The sequence below is a fragment of the Protobothrops mucrosquamatus genome, unplaced genomic scaffold (genome assembly GCF_001527695.2).
Source record: "Protobothrops mucrosquamatus isolate PMUCROS unplaced genomic scaffold, P.Mucros_1.0 scaffold134, whole genome shotgun sequence".
Lineage (NCBI taxonomy): Eukaryota > Metazoa > Chordata > Lepidosauria > Squamata > Viperidae > Protobothrops > Protobothrops mucrosquamatus.
The window spans coordinates 519,536-537,302 of NW_015386501.1; the positions used below are offsets into that span (position 1 = coordinate 519,536).

The 17,767-nt window shown below is 34.0% G+C and overlaps 1 protein-coding gene across 1 annotated transcript in view; it reads left to right on the top strand.

Moving 5' to 3' along the window:
- The window catches only part of PREPL (prolyl endopeptidase like), a 28,018-nt gene that overhangs the window by 8,252 nt on the left and 1,999 nt on the right, over positions 1 to 17,767 (top strand). The window contains exons 7-15 of the mRNA XM_015813084.1: positions 566 to 769; positions 2,565 to 2,685; positions 4,530 to 4,746; positions 5,726 to 5,911; positions 7,872 to 8,075; positions 8,791 to 8,966; positions 10,984 to 11,200; positions 13,961 to 14,110; positions 15,326 to 15,458. Of these exons, the coding sequence (XP_015668570.1) occupies positions 566 to 769; positions 2,565 to 2,685; positions 4,530 to 4,746; positions 5,726 to 5,911; positions 7,872 to 8,075; positions 8,791 to 8,966; positions 10,984 to 11,200; positions 13,961 to 14,110; positions 15,326 to 15,458 (1,608 nt within the window). The remainder of the gene's footprint in view (positions 1 to 565; positions 770 to 2,564; positions 2,686 to 4,529; positions 4,747 to 5,725; positions 5,912 to 7,871; positions 8,076 to 8,790; positions 8,967 to 10,983; positions 11,201 to 13,960; positions 14,111 to 15,325; positions 15,459 to 17,767) is intronic.

Here is a 17,767-nt window from a genome sequence, read left to right on the forward strand (position 1 = left end):
ATACACATACATACATATGGTGGCCATTTTATTTTTTAAAAAATAAAGAGTGTGGGACAAAATGTACTTAAAATAACCCATTTATTTTGTGTTATATTTTTAAAAAGTGGTGTCATATCTTCCATTACTTTGCCAATATATTTGGATGTGATTAGGGAGTAAAATACATTCAAACTCAGTTTCTTTGTTTTCATTTTTTGCACAAAATTTAAGGTAGAATTTTTGAAATAAAAAGTATATGACCACAGTCTTGCCAGTTTCACTGTAATTAAGGTCCATCTATCCATCAATCAGTTGATTAATGGAGAAAATTGATGTGGTTGCTAAAAATCAATACCATCTTGGCACTCAATCAATCAATCCACATCCATTAAAGCAGTGACAATTAAATTAGTCACAAATTCATACCATTGAATTTGATTAACTTTAGCACAATCAAGGCCTGTATATATAAGACTAATCCCAAAACTTTATATCTATAAACACATTCAGCTATATATCAAAACAACAGATGATTCTTTGCATTAATTCTCCCATTTTAATATTACTGTTTTATATATTGTAGATGAAGAGAACTATGAAGCATTACTTAGCACAGAAGCTCTACCTTTTGAAAATTCTTTTATTCAGCAAATCCGAATTTCCCCAGACCATGGATATATGGCTACTGGAATTAAAAGTGCAAGCTCTGAAGAATGTGCTTGTATTATTGTGAAACTAGATCCAATATCAAAAGTGGAATGTATTATCCCAAATGCATTTAGTTTTGGTAAGCATTTAGTAAAAACGGAATGGGCATCCTGGTGAAAGTATCTTAGGCACATGGGGAAATAACCCAGAAACCATGTGGAAGTGCTGAATCAAGCCTTTCAGAGGTAGTTATTGCCTAAACTCTTCTTGGAGTAGCCTTTGTCTTATAGTCTTGCCAAGTGATTTGCATAACCCTAGAATAAATCTGGTTTGCTAGACTAATGCAGCCTTCATAAACCTGGTTCCTTGCATATGTGTAAGTCTTTAATTTTCATACTTCGCAACAAATTGATGACGACTTTTACAATATACTAAATCAACTTGGTTGTGGTTTCATAATTTTTAGATTTGCCAAATATCCTGAAGTTGGGGTGGGGTGGGGTATAAGATAGGGCAAATGGGAAAACAAGTACAGTATCCCAATTCAAGTTCCACACTTTTTATACATGTATCTTGATTTCAGAATACATAAGAGCAGGAGCTTGTGTCACAAAGCTCATTTCATTATTCTCATGAAACTCTCAGATTCTGCAGATATTTCTAAATCTGGATATGTATAATCCTATATCAAGCAGCCCCCTGTTTCTCTAGTTTTAATGAATCATTCCCCATAATAAAACCCACGCTTTGGTTTTGGGTTGAAATTAAGAGCAGCTGAAATTTTCTTCTTCCAAACAATGGAAACAAACTTGCTTAAAATGGCATTTTTCAAAGGATATTGGCATTTCTATTTGCTAAGGTATTAAGTATTCCTATAAAAAATACCAAAAGGCCAGTACAGAAGGGTGTTAAAGCAGAGTAAACTTCTAGTGTAAATATAATAAAACATACCTTTCACATACGTTCACACACACTTTGGAGGGTTTTTTTTGCTTTTTTGTATTCTGCCTGTCCGGAATTCAAGGAACTATATATAATACTCTCCAGTTTTGTGCCATTAATAACAAACCTGTGAATTGGGTTGGATAGAAATGTAGTAACTGGCGTAATTTCATCTACTGAATTTTCATGGCTGAGTAAAAACTTAAACCTTGATCTTCCTAATCCTAATCCAACATTCAAATTGTCTTATTATTTGGATTTCAGTCCACTTCATTAAATATTGAAAATGTTGTCCTAAACTGAAACATATATACATATTGGGAAGGACATTTTAAAGAGAAATCATATGCAAAAACTACAAGCAGTAACAATTAGTGTAAAGCTTAAATGTGGGGAAAAACATTGTGACAGTTGATACTAGCAGGGCTTTTTTTCTCATAGAACGCCCAAACGGAGTTCCGGCACCATTTTTGGGTGGAACCTTGTAGGGTAGGCAAGGCGGGTTGTATGATGTGTGTGAGTTCCGGCACCTTTTTTTTTTTTTAGGAAAAAAGTACTAGATACTAGAGATATCACAGATGTTAATAGGCCATCAGAATAATGGAATTCATACAACTCTAAGCTGCAATGAATGTGCTAGATATTGGGCATCTTTTTTTATTTTCACAGTAGTAAAATACTGTTGTTGGGGCACTAGAAGAAATAGAAAGACTGACAGTTGCAGTCCAGAAAGAAACGCATCCTGCACAGTGGTACTTACGGCACACTGATTCTGCAGGATTTTTTTTTTTAAAAGCTGCATTAATCTCTTATTGTTTTTCATCTTAAATTTAATCTTAATCAGTGATTAACTCTAGAATTGTGCATGCATGTGATTTTTCACATGTTCATTTCCAATTTATTATTTTATATTGGATTTATTAAATACAATAGCCTTATGGTTCCTAATCATATCTTATGTTAGCAAAAAGTAAACTTTCTTTTTTGTCTAGAATGGGCTACACATGACATTCTGTTCTATACCATCCAAAAGAATCTTCAGTGTCATACTGTATACTTGTCTGATTTTAATAAAAAGCATTCTGGACTGGTGTATACAGAAAGTGATGCAAGGTAAGTCAGATATAGTTAATTGCTTTCTCTATGTATAATTCTGTATTAAACCTGATAAATATAGATAGGGGAAATATCCAGAAAGAAACTGCTATTTTTTGATACTAGACTAGAAAAGTTTTATGTAGCAACTCAGTAAATGCAAAAATTTCTCACTGAAGGAAAAATTCCCTTTATAATACTTTACTCACATATGGAATAATTGTGAAACAACCAATATTGCAAAGAGAACAGGAAAAATATATTTTTTAACATAGTCAGAAATCCTTGATCTATTTCCTAACTATAATGGTCATATTTTGCTTTGAAGTAACAGTTAGGAGAGCAGAAGGGAATTATTTGGTTTATCCCAAAGCTATTGCCCATATTGTCTTTTGTGGCAAATTCATTAGTGCAACAATAGAAAAAATTAGGTTACGTTGCTGCCACATGCTCTATTTAAAAAGCATTGTGAATTGATGCTAATAAAGTTGAGTGTATCAGTTGGATTAGCCTGGTAAGAATGTGTTGCAAATTCAGGTATATAAATAATGCATTAATAATAATAATAATAACAACAACAACAACAACAACAAAACATATTCATGTATATAAATAATAAAACTGGTGTGATGGGTTAATCTGAAACCCATTTCTAGCTAAATAATCTTGGGTTTAATTTGTTCAAGCGGCTAAGTGTAGGAAGTAGCCTAGCTTCTTTTCTGTGCCAGCTTAGGTGCCTGATTCCCAGTCTTATGTAGTAATATAATTAGCTGTTTGTGGCTTATTGAGATAGGAATCCAGCCAACTCTGTCTTATTGAACAAATCATAATTAAGCAAACTATGGTTTAAACACAATGTGAGGTACTTCCAAAACAATAGATTTTTAAAAGGTTAGTTCATTAATTGGGACTTGAAATAGAATCAGACTATTTTTAAAAACGATGCCTCATTTTTCCCTGTTAAATACAACAAAAAAACTATAGCTTACATTTATCAGGATTAAAAACATGATTAGAGGGCAGAAAGGGGCATTTCGGATCCAGCCTTCCCCCAGATTAAATCATTTCAGTACAACCACTGTAACTGTTAAGATTACGAGTGCCAGCAGTTCTATACCCTATCTGGCTGTGCCCTATTACAGAATTCTTTAAAGCATCCCTTCTCCACAATTTGCTTTCATCCTTGTTGAGGAACACCTAAACAATTGTGCATCCTGCCTCATGCATGGAGGCAAACCTTGGTTCTTACTAAATTTTGAGCTGTTCCAAAACAAGGATCCCAAAGATGCTTTTTCACGAGGCAACTGGATTTCCTTGTTTTTCTTTGAAGATGTTTCGCTTCTCATCCAAGAAGCTTCTTGGATGAGAAGCGAAACATCTTCAAAGAACAACAAGAAAGTCCAGTTGCCTCATGAAAAAGCATCCTTGGGATAACTATGACCTGGATGACTGAGAATCTCCATAGACATTTCCTGATAAAGAAGAATATTTGTAGCTCAGGGTTAAATATGAGGGGTTCTTGGTCCTCTCTGAGCTTGGTTGTTTTCTTGCAAGTATTTCATTATCCAAACCAGATAACATTATCAGCATTGATTATGTTACTTAGCTTGCGTATTGAAACGTGTGCAAGAAAACAAAACTCAGAGAGCACCAAGGATCTCTCACTAGTTGAAATTACTTGGGTTGCCCTTTGTTGAAGGGCAAAATCTCAAAACAGGCTGAGGTTCATGCATTATCTTAAGCAAGAAGGTGTTTTGTTGTATTTTAACTGAATGTTTGTGGCCCTGGCATAAGCCACCCAAAGAATTGTGACATCATGACATATTATTTTATTTTATTGTCTCTGTGTTGTTTGTTTGAAGGTACTTCGTGGATCTCTACCGCACAAAGGATAAACATTTTATTACTATAAATAGTAATAGTAAGACCACCTCTGAAGTATGGTTGGTAGATTGTCGTCACCCTTTTAAATCTCCTGTTCTTGTGCAAAAACGAACCAAAAATATCATTTATCATGTTGAGCATCGAAACAATGAGCTATATATTCTTACTACATATGGAAACCCTGTGGTGTACAAGGTATGGGAACTAGAAAGCTTGGCTCAGACAAACAACCACATTATATATTTTAATAATTTATTATAAGCCCAAATCAGTTCATTGCTGATCCAATGCAGGTTACATAGATGTTTTTCAGTTATCTAAGACTGGCCCAATGACACCCATCTAGCTTCCATGTCTAAGGGAATCTATGTATAACCATTCCTAGTCCAACAACAATCACCACACCACAGTGGCTCCTTTATTTTAATTTCCAAAGGGGAAAAAAAACCTGTAGTTGGTTTCATAGTCAAACCTTGCATATAATATTCGTGTTTCCTATATATGCTTTTAAAATGCACCCAATTATCGCATTGCATTTGTAAGATCGTTTTATTTAAAAATTTTCATGCAAAAACAGAAACTTTGAGATATATATGGTTTGGGTAACTCTATCAAAGTAATCATTACATTTGTTTTTACTGTATAGCTTATTTCTAAAACAAAAATTCTATCATTTCTCTCCATAATGCTCATATCAGTATGACCTCCGTTTCATCTTTTTATTATCTTTCCTGCTGAGATGTGCAGGAGCCTTGGAAAATACTGAAAAACTGTGGAAAAGAAATACAGCATTGCTTAGCTGGATATTTTTTTGATTTCTGACCGGTACTTAAGCCAACATTGAAAAATATGTATTACTGTGTTGGTTATTTTATTCCTCAAAATTTAGCAAGCATAGACATACACCTACTAAGAAGTTGGTATAAAAGAGAGCATAAGTTCATTTTCTTCTAAAAAGATGAAAATTACTTATTTCCTTATTTTCTAAGCTAAGGTAGTTCCTTCTCCAGAATATCCTAAACTATCCAAGCGGGTAATAAACTAATTACTTAAGTTATTGAATGCTTATGAAAGCATTTTCTTACAGGAAAATTAAAATTTGATTGAAAATGCTTAATTGTTGGAAATTTTCATTTTTTTCAAATATGTATGCAGACTCTTCTTTGTTTTACAGCTGATGAAAGCTCCAGTTGGTTCATGTAGTTTGGAGAATTGGCAGCCCATTTACACAGTACATGAAAATGCCAAATTAATCGACTTAGATATGTTCAGAGATCACTGCATTATCTTTCTAAAACTCGGTGGTGAGCTCTATTTGGATATTATTTCTCTTGTATCAAATACAGTTGAAAATGTTAAGGTAAATATTTAAATTACTACATGTATTACTTTTAATAGTAATAATTTTCAAAATGAATTCTTTTGTTAACTTCAGGGTAAGATAAATAGCATTTATCCAAAGGTTTTCAGAGAAGAAGGATTTTAATAAAAAATAAATTGTGTCCTTTACATATGCTGCTAATTAGAGGGCGCTGATTCATAGAGTAAGGCAATTATCCCACATTGCATTTTTAAACATTAAGTATCTAACTTCTGAAATTAGAACTGTCATAATCTTCAACACAGGATACTTTGGGAACTAACCTATTGGTGTTTTGGATGGGGTATAGACATAATAGGCTGAGGATATTTGTGCCATTAATATGGTTATTATTTTCTTCATGCTTTTCCCTAAATTATCTACAGTTTCTGCAGTTATCATTTGTCAAAATATGTTGCTATTTGAGCAAAAAATATCACATTTCCTCAGCACCAGTCCTAAAGAATAGCTACTCTGCAAAATGGGACTATACCATCAGCTTCCCTAGTTCTTTAGAATCTGATGTAGTGATGGCATAAAAAACATATCCATATCCTTATCAAATCCATAGCATATTTTCTATTAGTTCATTCCTACTTGCCGACAGAGCAAGCAGATTGTGGCTTGCAACTTTGACAATTGACAGCCTTAGTTAACAGACCTACTTCTCAATTATCATTTTGAGAAAGTAATCTTACCCAATACTCATCAAATTTTACAGCAAAAACAAAATAAATAATTGTATATTATACATACATTAAACATAAGATAAAACCTTAGTGAGATTTGATTTATAAAAAATTTACTCAATAAATTGTAGACATTTTGCATACAATTATAGACAAATCATGAAAAAACATTTTAATTAACAAAGCATTTTGTTAACACCTGGATCAATTAAAATTCATTATATTTCTTTGTCTAGACTCTAGAGCATCATCTTACTTAGCCAGGTTTTCTGTAACTTTAAACATCAAAGGGCTCTTTTGAAAACACAGGTTAACTCCTGCCTTACTATTCAATTGTCTGCAAATATTTTAAATTTCACTTAGCATGATTGCAATAAGATGGTAAACTTATACACTCTCTACTTTGCTAATTGTAGCAGTCAAGTTAAATATAGTGCCCATTTTATAAGGTTTTTTTAGTCTTTTTAGATTGATCCTCTTCAGGTTTTAATCAATTACACAGAGTGCAGTTTTTCTGTGTAAAGCTTTTTGACTCTGACTGCCTCAATTTCCAAAAGCCTTTATCAACCCAGTAACCAGAACTTCTTAAAAGAAAGTAAGCAGTGGGTAAGAGACCCTGCTGCTCTCAGAGAATGAATCTTGATTCCTTTCATTTCTAGGAGTGTTAAGTCTTAAAACATAATAGCCCTGAGTTTCCGAATATAGCTGTGCCAAAAAAATAATTTTGTTCTTCACAATGGCTAACGCTGGGAACAGAGTCAGAGGCAAGGATTGTAAGTGGCTGAGCACCCCAAAGCCAATGCAAGGCCTCAGTGCAATAACAGACACTGACTTGGCTGGGTTTCAAGTTGGATAGAGTGAACGAGCAGACAGAGGGGCAGGAAGAAAGATTTTTTAAAACTTTATGATAACCTAGAAGAGTGCAAGGAGAAACCTTGTAAGAGATAAATCATGCATTTTAAATACATTTTTGGTGCCCAAATATCACTTTTAGTGACATTGCCTAATATTTTGCCACCTCTTGGTTATTTCAAAATAGTATTTTTAATTCCATTTGCATTATTTATTTGAATGTCATTAAGTAGCTTTTAGGGAAAATAATTGAATTGTTGCACTTGTTATAGTGCCATCAACCCAGCTTTTTTTCTGGGGCAAGTGAAGCACCTCTTGGCCAGTAAGAAGTTCTATTATCGGGCTGGAAACTATAGCATATAGTTCAACAAAAAAATCAAAAGACTGGGGAAATATTAATAATTTCTGTTGTTTTCTAGCTACCTGCTTGGGCCTGCTCACTAGAATTGGAACCTAATTCCGACTCTAGTGCCAACACTTGCTATTTTTGGCTCATGTCTCCTCTTCAGTCTCCAGTTCGTTTTGCATATTCATTGATGGAAAAGAGCCTTATTGAATTTACTGAGCAAGAAGTACCAATTACAGCATATTGTAAAACTGTACGTCTAGAAGCTAAGAGCAAGGTAAGCTCTTGTCTTCTTAGCCTCTTGTAAACAGGATTTGGAAGGAAAATTTAAAAAAAAATATCCCTACTAGATGCCCTAATCAGTAGAGCTATTGCTATTTCTGAAGTGTTAATATTTCTTTTGTAAGACCTACATTTAAGAAACATGAAGGCAAAGTTGTTATGCTTTTTCCCAATAAGCCTTACTTGAAATGAAATGGTCTTGTTTTCCATGCTGTCCGGAGAAAAATTCCCCCTAATAAAGCAAGTGTTAACATATACAAATCTTAATCTGTATGATAATAATCTCCCACTGAATTCTCTTCATGAGCTTTTATGAAATAAGAAAAATAATGGTGCAATCTGTTGTATTTTTCAGTCATATAGCAGAGAATTCCTAGCAGACATTTACGTTATTATTTTTGCTGCTACATTTAGTGTGAAGAGTGTAAAGCTGTTCAGATCACAATGCAGAAGATGCAGGAGGAATGTGCTGCTTTCATGTTTTATAAACTTCTCATGATTTGTACTTAAAGAGCTTTATATTCTGTATTGGTAAACAAATCCTGTAGCAATCCCAAGTTTCTTTTTATTTTCTGAGAGTTTTGTACAAAATGTCAAAGAATGCTAGGATAAATGAAACATGTCAAATATATAAATTGAACTTTTCTTTTGATTTTATAATTTGAAAATTTCTAAATATGCTTTATTGTGAAATGTTTCCTCATTTGCAGGATGAAACGTGGGTGCCAATTACAGTTTTTTATAAAAACAATTCTACACAGTTGCACAAGATGCCACTTTTGGTTCATGTCTATGGAGCTTATGGAATAGATTTGAACATGACATTTAAAGCAGAGAATCTAATGTTAATCAAGGATGGGTGGATATTAGCTTTTTGTCATGTTAGGTAAGTCTGTAATATTATAAAAATGATTTGCTTGTTAATATTTCACTGTGAATATGTTTGTGCCTGATGGTGTTATTGTTTAAAGTTTTAGCTTTCTCCTTCAGCCACAACACTTTTGATTCCATTCACAATTTTTTCCATAAATGTTTTTGCCAGTTATTTGTAATGTACATTGTTGCTGATCATTTCAGGTATACTATTTGCTAATAATGTAATGTTCTTTGTATGAATTCTAACTTCATCAGAACACAGTTTAGTTCTATGGTTTAGTACCATGTTTAAAAGTTTTTTGATATCTGTTACTCAATTCTTAGCATGTCTTTAATTTCTAAGAAATATTATAATGTACGTTCGCAGCAATAATTTATATTCAGCTAAGCACAGAAATTATAAAGGATATATTTGCTATCCTCTAAATACTATTTAAATATCAAGTATAACAAGTAAATTCTATTTTTAGCTTCTCTACTTTTTACTGAAAAAAATTATACTGTCCCAGTGGTTAGTATCATGTAGTAAACTTTCAGCTATTTTACTTGATTCTAAATACCGTAGTTCAACTGAAGGAAAATAATTCCAAAGCAAATGTTATCCACAAAGCAAATGTTATCCGTATTTTAAAATTTTAAAACTACATAATGTTTTAACAAAATATTTTCATATTAGTATGCTTAGAATATTTCAGAATGCCTAATCCTTAATCCAATTTAAAAGAAATACTAGAATGTAATAATTTTAATGTATTAAAAATAAGATTATGCCCTGCCCTAAAACTGTACTTTGAAATTTAAATAGTTTTTTTTAATAAAATTATGTATGTGCTTTTAAAATATTGAATGTATTCACTCCTTTAATCACTTCTATCCAAATGTTACTAGTGGTTTACTCTATTTTTTTAACTGATCATGTATATCACCAAAAATATATCAGCACCTTTGGATCCAGCTTGGAGAAATCCCAAAACATGATCTGTTAACATTGCAGCCATAAAGTTATGTATAGAAGACCCAATAAGCATGAGAATTTGCACTGAGCAAAGAGGGAAAGCTGTATAAAATTCCACCTGGCACATTTACATCTCTGGTTCTACTTAATATCTAATAGTTCTTCATGTTTTTCATGTTCTCTGGAGTTTGTGCATTACTTAAACAATTGCAACCAGCCTGCCATCCATTGAGGACTTGTATACTGCACGAACCAGAAAGAGGCTGAGAAAATATCGAAAAACCCTTCACATCCTGGACATAAACTATTTCAACTTCTTCTTTCAGGATGCTGCTATAGGACATTGCATGCCAAAACAACTAGACACAAAGATAGTTTTTACCCCCCCCATGTCATAACTCTGCTAAACACCGCACTGTTTTATGCCTAAAGATATTTATGCATTTAGTAGGGCTGTGTTGCTATTATCTTTCTCATTTTCTCATCTTTCTCATGTTCTTATCTTTCCTATTACTTTCTCCTCACTTGTTGTTTATATCTTATGATTTATGATCTGTGACTTATCACTTTTTTGTTTGTATGTACACTGAGAGCTTATGCATTGGAGATACATTCATTTTGTATCCAATCACACTTGACGAGTAAAGAATATTCTATTCAATAAAGAATATTCTACTTGTTTATTATTTCATACTTCTTTCTGTAATGTTGTTTATCACAAAAAGGACCAGTGTGATGAGCTTGTTTGCAAGAATGTGTGTTCTCCACCATCAGCAATATATTGAGAATTGCAAGATCCATGGCTTTTTTGGTACTGATAGCAAGGGATATAATTTCTTATCCAAGAGAAAATCAAAAACAGTTGCTATGTTATCCTCCATTTGCAGAAACAGAGAGTGCAAGCCAACCTGATTATTCTTCCTTTAGCTTAATGTTTTTTAAAAAATATTAACACTTAAAACAGGCATTTCTGATCAAATCACATATGTATTTAATATTCTTGGATAAATACTAGGATGGGAATAAAATGCCTCAGATTTTTTGTTGTTGTTACTCTTATTTTCATTCTCAGGGGTGGAGGAGAATTAGGCTTGCGATGGCATAAAGATGGTTGTATGATGAAAAAACATAATGGTATCCAAGACCTCCAGGCCTGCATCAAGTTATTGCATGAACTTGGATATTCTCAGCCTATGCAAACAGCCTTAACGAGCACAAGTGCTGGAGGAGTTCTTGCAGGCGCCATCTGCAATATTGCACCTCATCTTATCAGAGCTGTGGTTTTACAGGTAAGATAACTAATATTTGATTTAAGTCCACTATACTGCTTTTTTCCAGGTTAATAATCAAAGACGTTTTTCCATAAACTATTGAAGTATAAATAAATACAATAAAGTATAAATCATAGTGATAACAGAACAATCTTTGATATCAGGAATATCTTTAAAAATGTATCTTCTACTATTTTAAGTGACAGATAAGCCATACCAAGGTCCAGGAACACTCAAGTACATGTGTCTAGTGCTGTTTAAAATTAAAATTAATAGCTTAAATTGTATCTGAAAAGTAATTAGAAATCTATGCATATTTTTCATTATAGACATAATATTGTATCAAAATATCCATTGTAATATAGTAGTCCGCTCTTTTCCAATCTGGTTGCTGCAGTTATTATTATTAAGGTTCATCGCACATTCAGCCAGATGTTCAGACGGTTTGGCATTTTTATCTACGTATCGAGTCCTTTTCAAGGACCTGGGATAGGCAGATGTAGATGTTTGATGGTATTACAGATATTGTCTGTATGGATATATTACTCGGAACAGGATAGAAACTACCAAATAAAGCTGCCTTTTGCAATTGACTGATGGTGAATTTGTCAATGCTTGACAGTGTTCAAGTGATGCTCCAATTGTTTTGGGATTGCACCCAAGGCATCTATTACTATTGGTACTACCTTTGCTTGCTTCTGCCATAGTCATTCTATTTCTGTTTCCAGGTCTTTGTATTTTGTGATCTTCTCCAGTTCTTTCGCTTCTATTCTACTGTCTCCAGTTACTGCCACGTCCACTGTCCAGACTTTTTTGTCTTTCTTATCAACAATTGTTAAGTCTGGGGGGTTAAGTGGCAGGTGCTTGACTATTTAAATTCTAAAGTCCCAGAACAATTTAGCTTCTTCATTTTCTATGATTTTCTCTATTTTATGATCCCACCAGTTCTTGCTTGCAGGCAAATGATATTTCTTGCAGATCTTCCGATGCACCATTGTTGCTACTTTGGCATGCCATTGCTTGTAGTCAGTCTGTGTGATCTTCGTGCAGCAGCTAACCAGGTTTCCACTGTTTCTTCAACTTCTTTCCATAGTCTGTTGATGTCTTCTCAATTCTAGCTCTGTATGCAATTGTCCTTAAGACTTGGCCTTGTGTAGTCAGAATTAGCCCCTCTGTCTCTTTCTTCAACTTTCCTGCTCTTGGCCATTACCAGCTCTTGTTGTTAAAGTTTCTGGGCACTCTCTGAAGCAAATTAATAGAATAACAGAGTTGGAAGAGACCTTGGAGGTCTTTCTAGTCCAACCCCTTGCTCAAGGAGGAAACCTTATACCAATTCAGACAAAGGGAGGTACTTAAAGTGATGCTGTTACCAAGTTCAGGCTTTGGTTGTAAGTCACATTCCCTGACATGATATATTTTAATCAGATCAGGTTAAATTATATCAGCCATAGTGTGACTCAATTTGATAACAGTGTTGTTTATTAGAATCAAAACATTATAAAACTGATTATTGTCTATCAGTGTGAAGCTGTTGTTCCTTCTTTTACTCACAGTAATTTCAAACCATTAATTTTTCTTTGTGCCTCAGTGGATTTTCTCTTCTGAACTTCATGGCCTTGAAGCTGAGCAGTGGTTGCTTGTTGACATAATTAACCTCTCTAATCCTGAGAATCATTGCCTCTCATATCAAGAATTATTAAACTTCTCCTTTTTCTTCTCTCTCTCTCTCTCTCTCTCTCTCTTTCTCTCTCTCTCTCTCTCTCTCTCTCTCTCTCTCTCTCTCTCCACACACACACACACACACACACACACAGAGTATATAAAACAAAACAAAGTTTAGGTTTTGCCTTCCAGTAGTATCCTATGCGTGTTTGGCTCAGTAGGTAACAAGATGGATTGCATCAGCTTTCTTCTGAAGCTAATACTTTCTATATAATCTATTGCAATTCCCCATTTCTTTCATGGTTATATCCAGAAAAAGGACCAGCTTGACATTTGACATTGACGGGTTTGACATTCTCCACCACCTACTGAGACTCTTGCCATTATGAAATGGTGGCCTGCTAAACCATCTGCCCCTGCTGTTTTCCTCCTCTTGTTTCTTTCTATTAAGCCCTAAGCAATTTGGCAATGATAAGGAGCAAACTGGGCATGGAAGTAATGGGAAGACAAATCATTAGCAGAAACAGTGAAGGAAGTTGTCCAAGTGCCCTCAACATCTAGAATTGGCAGTATTGAGCTTAACCAGATTTTCAAGGAGAAAATAGCTCCTTCAAATTTGAGGAAATAAAGAATTAGAGTGTGAGATACAATACTAAGAGATTAAGCTGATAAAAGAAATGAAGAAATGCTGGTCTAGGACAGGCAGAATCATCCGTAGTTGAATCAGTTCATGGGTCAGGACAATTGAACATTACAGCAAGTGAGGAATAAAAGTAAATTTGTATATCTGCAATAACCAAATATGGTTTGTTTGATTTTCGTTTATCAGGTAATGTGTACATACTATGTTCTGAAACTATAACTTATAGCTTAGCATATTATGCAGATGTTTTACTCGTGGTTAAAAACACTTTGGCTTAGCTGATTATTACTCTAGTCTTTATGTATGATTAAAGAAGTTGCCTTTTTTCTTGTATCTTTAACTGCTAATATCCCAAAGTTCTATTTTTAACTTCTCACAAATTAAATATACTAAAAAATACCAGGCTTATCTCTGGTATCTGCTTCACTCGTGTTAAACTTGTATAAGAAAAAATGTTTTTATTTTGTTCATAGGCACCTTTTCTGGATATTTTAAATACAATGCTGGACCCTTATCTCCCCTTAACTATTGAGGAACAAGAAGAATGGGGAGATCCAGTGGGAGATGAGGCTTGCAAAGAATATATTAAAAGTTATTGTCCATACCAAAATATTAAGCCACAGGTACTATTGCATTTTGTGCTGGTTAAGTATTATTGCATTGTACATAACTAAAATGTTAAATGTAGAGAATTGTTCAGACAATTTAATGAAATCACTCAAAATGAAGAGAAACTAAAATTAAGCATAATGAAGCATATACAGTAACTTGTATTTCTAAAAAGCAGATTTCAATAAGCAATAAGTAGGATTCAGTGGCAAGAGTAACTAATGGGAAAAGGAAGTCAGAAAGGATGGGAGTTCTTAAAGGAAAAGATACCAAAAGCACAGTTACAAACAGTTTCAGTAGTGGAGAGGAGGGAATGGAGGAGAAAAGAAGCCAATGTAGGTGATTAAAAAAAATCAGTTATGTATCCTCCACTGTTCAGTATTTTGATTAATTATTTACATGAAGAGGAAAGGTAGTCAAGTTTGCCAATGATATAGAATTAGGCAGAATACCTAAAGATGGAATACCTAATACCCTGGAAAATATAAACAAAATTCAAAATAGTCTAGAGAAATCTGAGAGACAAGCAGAAATTAACTGATAAATAAAAAGGATAGTAAAATTTAACAGAGACAAATGGAAAGCTTATCACTCGTAAAAAAAAAAGAAATGAAATGTACAGGTACAGGATATCTGGTTTGGTAATGCTATCTAGATCAGTGTAGCCAAAATACAATGGACTACAATGCTGCGGTCAGACTACGGTCTAATCAAGAGGGATAGCAATGACAATGCAGGCAAAACTGATAGAAGGGGATTTAAGGGGGCTGTATAACTCTGAGCAAACAGGTAACTTTCCCATATCAATTGTGAATAGGTATGGCTGCACCATAAGCTTAACTCTGTCTGGCTTTACCCTCGGATAACTGACCTGCTTGCTTATCTATTTCCAAATGAAGAAAGAGTAGCAGCTAGGACAGAGCTAAAATCAGAGCCAAAGTTATATTTTAATTTCTTTCTAGTCTCAGATAAAAAGTTTATGGAAGACTTTCAATAGAAGACAAGTGGCAGCTGTTTATCAAGTCAGAGATAAGATCTTCCCATAATTGTCAGCTATAGCTACAGTCTAGATAGATTAATTAACTCTGTTTAATACTTCTTTCCTGCTGACATGGTAAAGCAACTTCCACCAAGTTAAAAATTAATGCCTGCACAGATTGGTATCAATAATTTCATCCTGCTAACTCAGACATTTTCTTCCCTGCTCTCACTTTTTTTTTTCTTTTTAGAATTATCCTTCTCTTTTTATCACAGCTTCTGAAAAGGATCAACGAGTTCCCATGGCAGGATTGTTAAGATACATCACTAAACTTAGAAAAGCTCTACAAGATCATGCTGAAACCAACAATTCAGATTATAAAGGTAGCACTAATAATTTCTAAATCACATTGGGATATGGTTAATAAAGCAATCGCACACGTTTGCCCAATCTACCAGAAAGAAGCAAATGGAAGTAGTCATGATATGTATGTTTTCCATAAAACTAAAAGTCCAATTTAGGAGCCAGAGCAAAACTGCAACATTGTTGTTCCCTTCTTTCAAGGATTGGAGAAAGGGGAAAAATGCATTGGCCTCCTAGCAGATAATTTGGGTTAAGAAACGAGATAAATTTTAGCAAACCTTTCACAGGATGGAGAGAGGAATGACTACATATATCCATGCTCTTTTTTTTCCTTCAGTGAAATATGATTTATCAAATTAGGGTCATGATGCTAAATTAGACGAATTATAGTTTTGTTTAAGTGACTCTTGTTTTTAGATTGGACTTTTCAGCATATTTCTTCCTTTTGGAACAGGGATTGATGTATGTATACATACCCTGATATGTTGACATATATTGATTATATTGGAAAAGATAGTATGTGTTACATGCAATAAATTAACATTTACATAAAATGTAGTAGTTGTAACATCCAGAAATTAATCTGCATACATAGAGGAAATTACTAACACAGAAATAGATAAATTAATCAAATTATTGATTAATTTTAAATATTTGTCTTAATATTTAAACAGAATTTCAGTATTAAAGCAGATATCCCATTTAAACATTCATGTAGATTGCAAATATACTTAGCATGCCATTGTTTTTCCCTGATTGATATGCAATTTTAATTCAAAGTTGAAAAATAGATATAGATAGATAAATATAGAACGATTTCCTCAATTAATCCTTCAGCTAATATCTAACTTCAAATGATTCATCAAGAATATTGACTGTGTGCATCTGTTTAAAAAGAGGGAAGAATTTCTAGCCAGCATATACTAACCATTAGTATAAGCAAGCTATGCTCATGATTATCAATTATAAAGGATATGTTTCCATATATATGAAGCGCTTGAGAATTATTGAAAAGTAATATAAAAATCTTATGGACAATAACAGGAACATATTTCTATTCAGAAGTAAACACCAATCACATTCTTTCCAAGGTGAGAATACACAGCACAATAATTTCAATTATACAAAAATGATTGTGAGATATTAAAATAGGGGAACAAGTATAAAAGGTGTTTTCCATGCATTCTATAATTTGGGGGACCAGTAGTTTTGAAAATCCTCCTTGGATTTTTTTTGGCTCAGTTCACTCTTTGTCATTTTATCCATTTTTATCTCTGCGATAATGTTCAGGAAAGAGATCCACCCAATCTGCCCCTCGGCCTCCCTATACAGTATGGAGGTTACATGGCACCATCCCAGAAGCAGGCACCATTTCGGAGCAGCCACAATTCATTGTAGCCACTCCCAAAATTATGCCTGCTTCCCAGATGGTACCACTCAGCATCTATGTAGGAAGGCCACATGGTGGAGTGGCTGCTTCTCAAAGGAGATCTATAGACAAGATAAGTGCACTAAGCCATGATTGGGAGTGGGGAGGTGGGCGTGGGACCCAGTGGGGTGGGATGGAGACCAAGATGGGCAGGGGGGCTGCTGTAACGTCCCTCTGGTCATGAGGGAGGGCGGATTGCAAGCACCTCAATTTTGTTCATGTGACTGTAGGAACAGTGTAGCGGCCTCAGCTTCAGTCGGGGCGTTAAGCCCCTTTGTTCAGCGCCATCATAATTTTGAACAGTTACTAAACGAACGTTCAAATGACTACCTGTAGTAGTTATTGAGAAACCTTATCCTCTGAATCACATTTTTGGCCTCAAAACATATCTGAAACACTCTCCTGTTGTAAAAATGAATTGGAATAAATAGGTAGAGGACACTAGTAAATTGTTTCCTTCATACCACCAGTAAGTAAGTGTTCAAAGAGCTATAGAAAAATACCCAGAGGTGCTTTTCAAAAGGCAACTGAACTTTCTTGTTTTTTTCTTTGAAAACATTTTGCTTTTAATCCATGAAGCTTCTTCAGTTCTGAAGAAGGATAAGAAGCTAAACATTTTCAAAAAAGAAGAAGAAAGTTTGGTTGCCTTTTGACAAATCATGATCTGGATGATGGAGAATCTCCATAAACATACAGTAAAATACTTCTCTTTCAGTGTTATCAGTGTGCAGGGTTATTTATGTTTCAGAATAGCATCTTTCCTGTCCCTTTAATTTATTTATTTATTTATTTATTTATTTATTTATTTTATTAAATTTATATCCCGCCCTTCTCCTTACGGACTCAGGGCGGCTAACAATCAGATAAAATACAAAAATACAGTACACATTTAAAATTAAC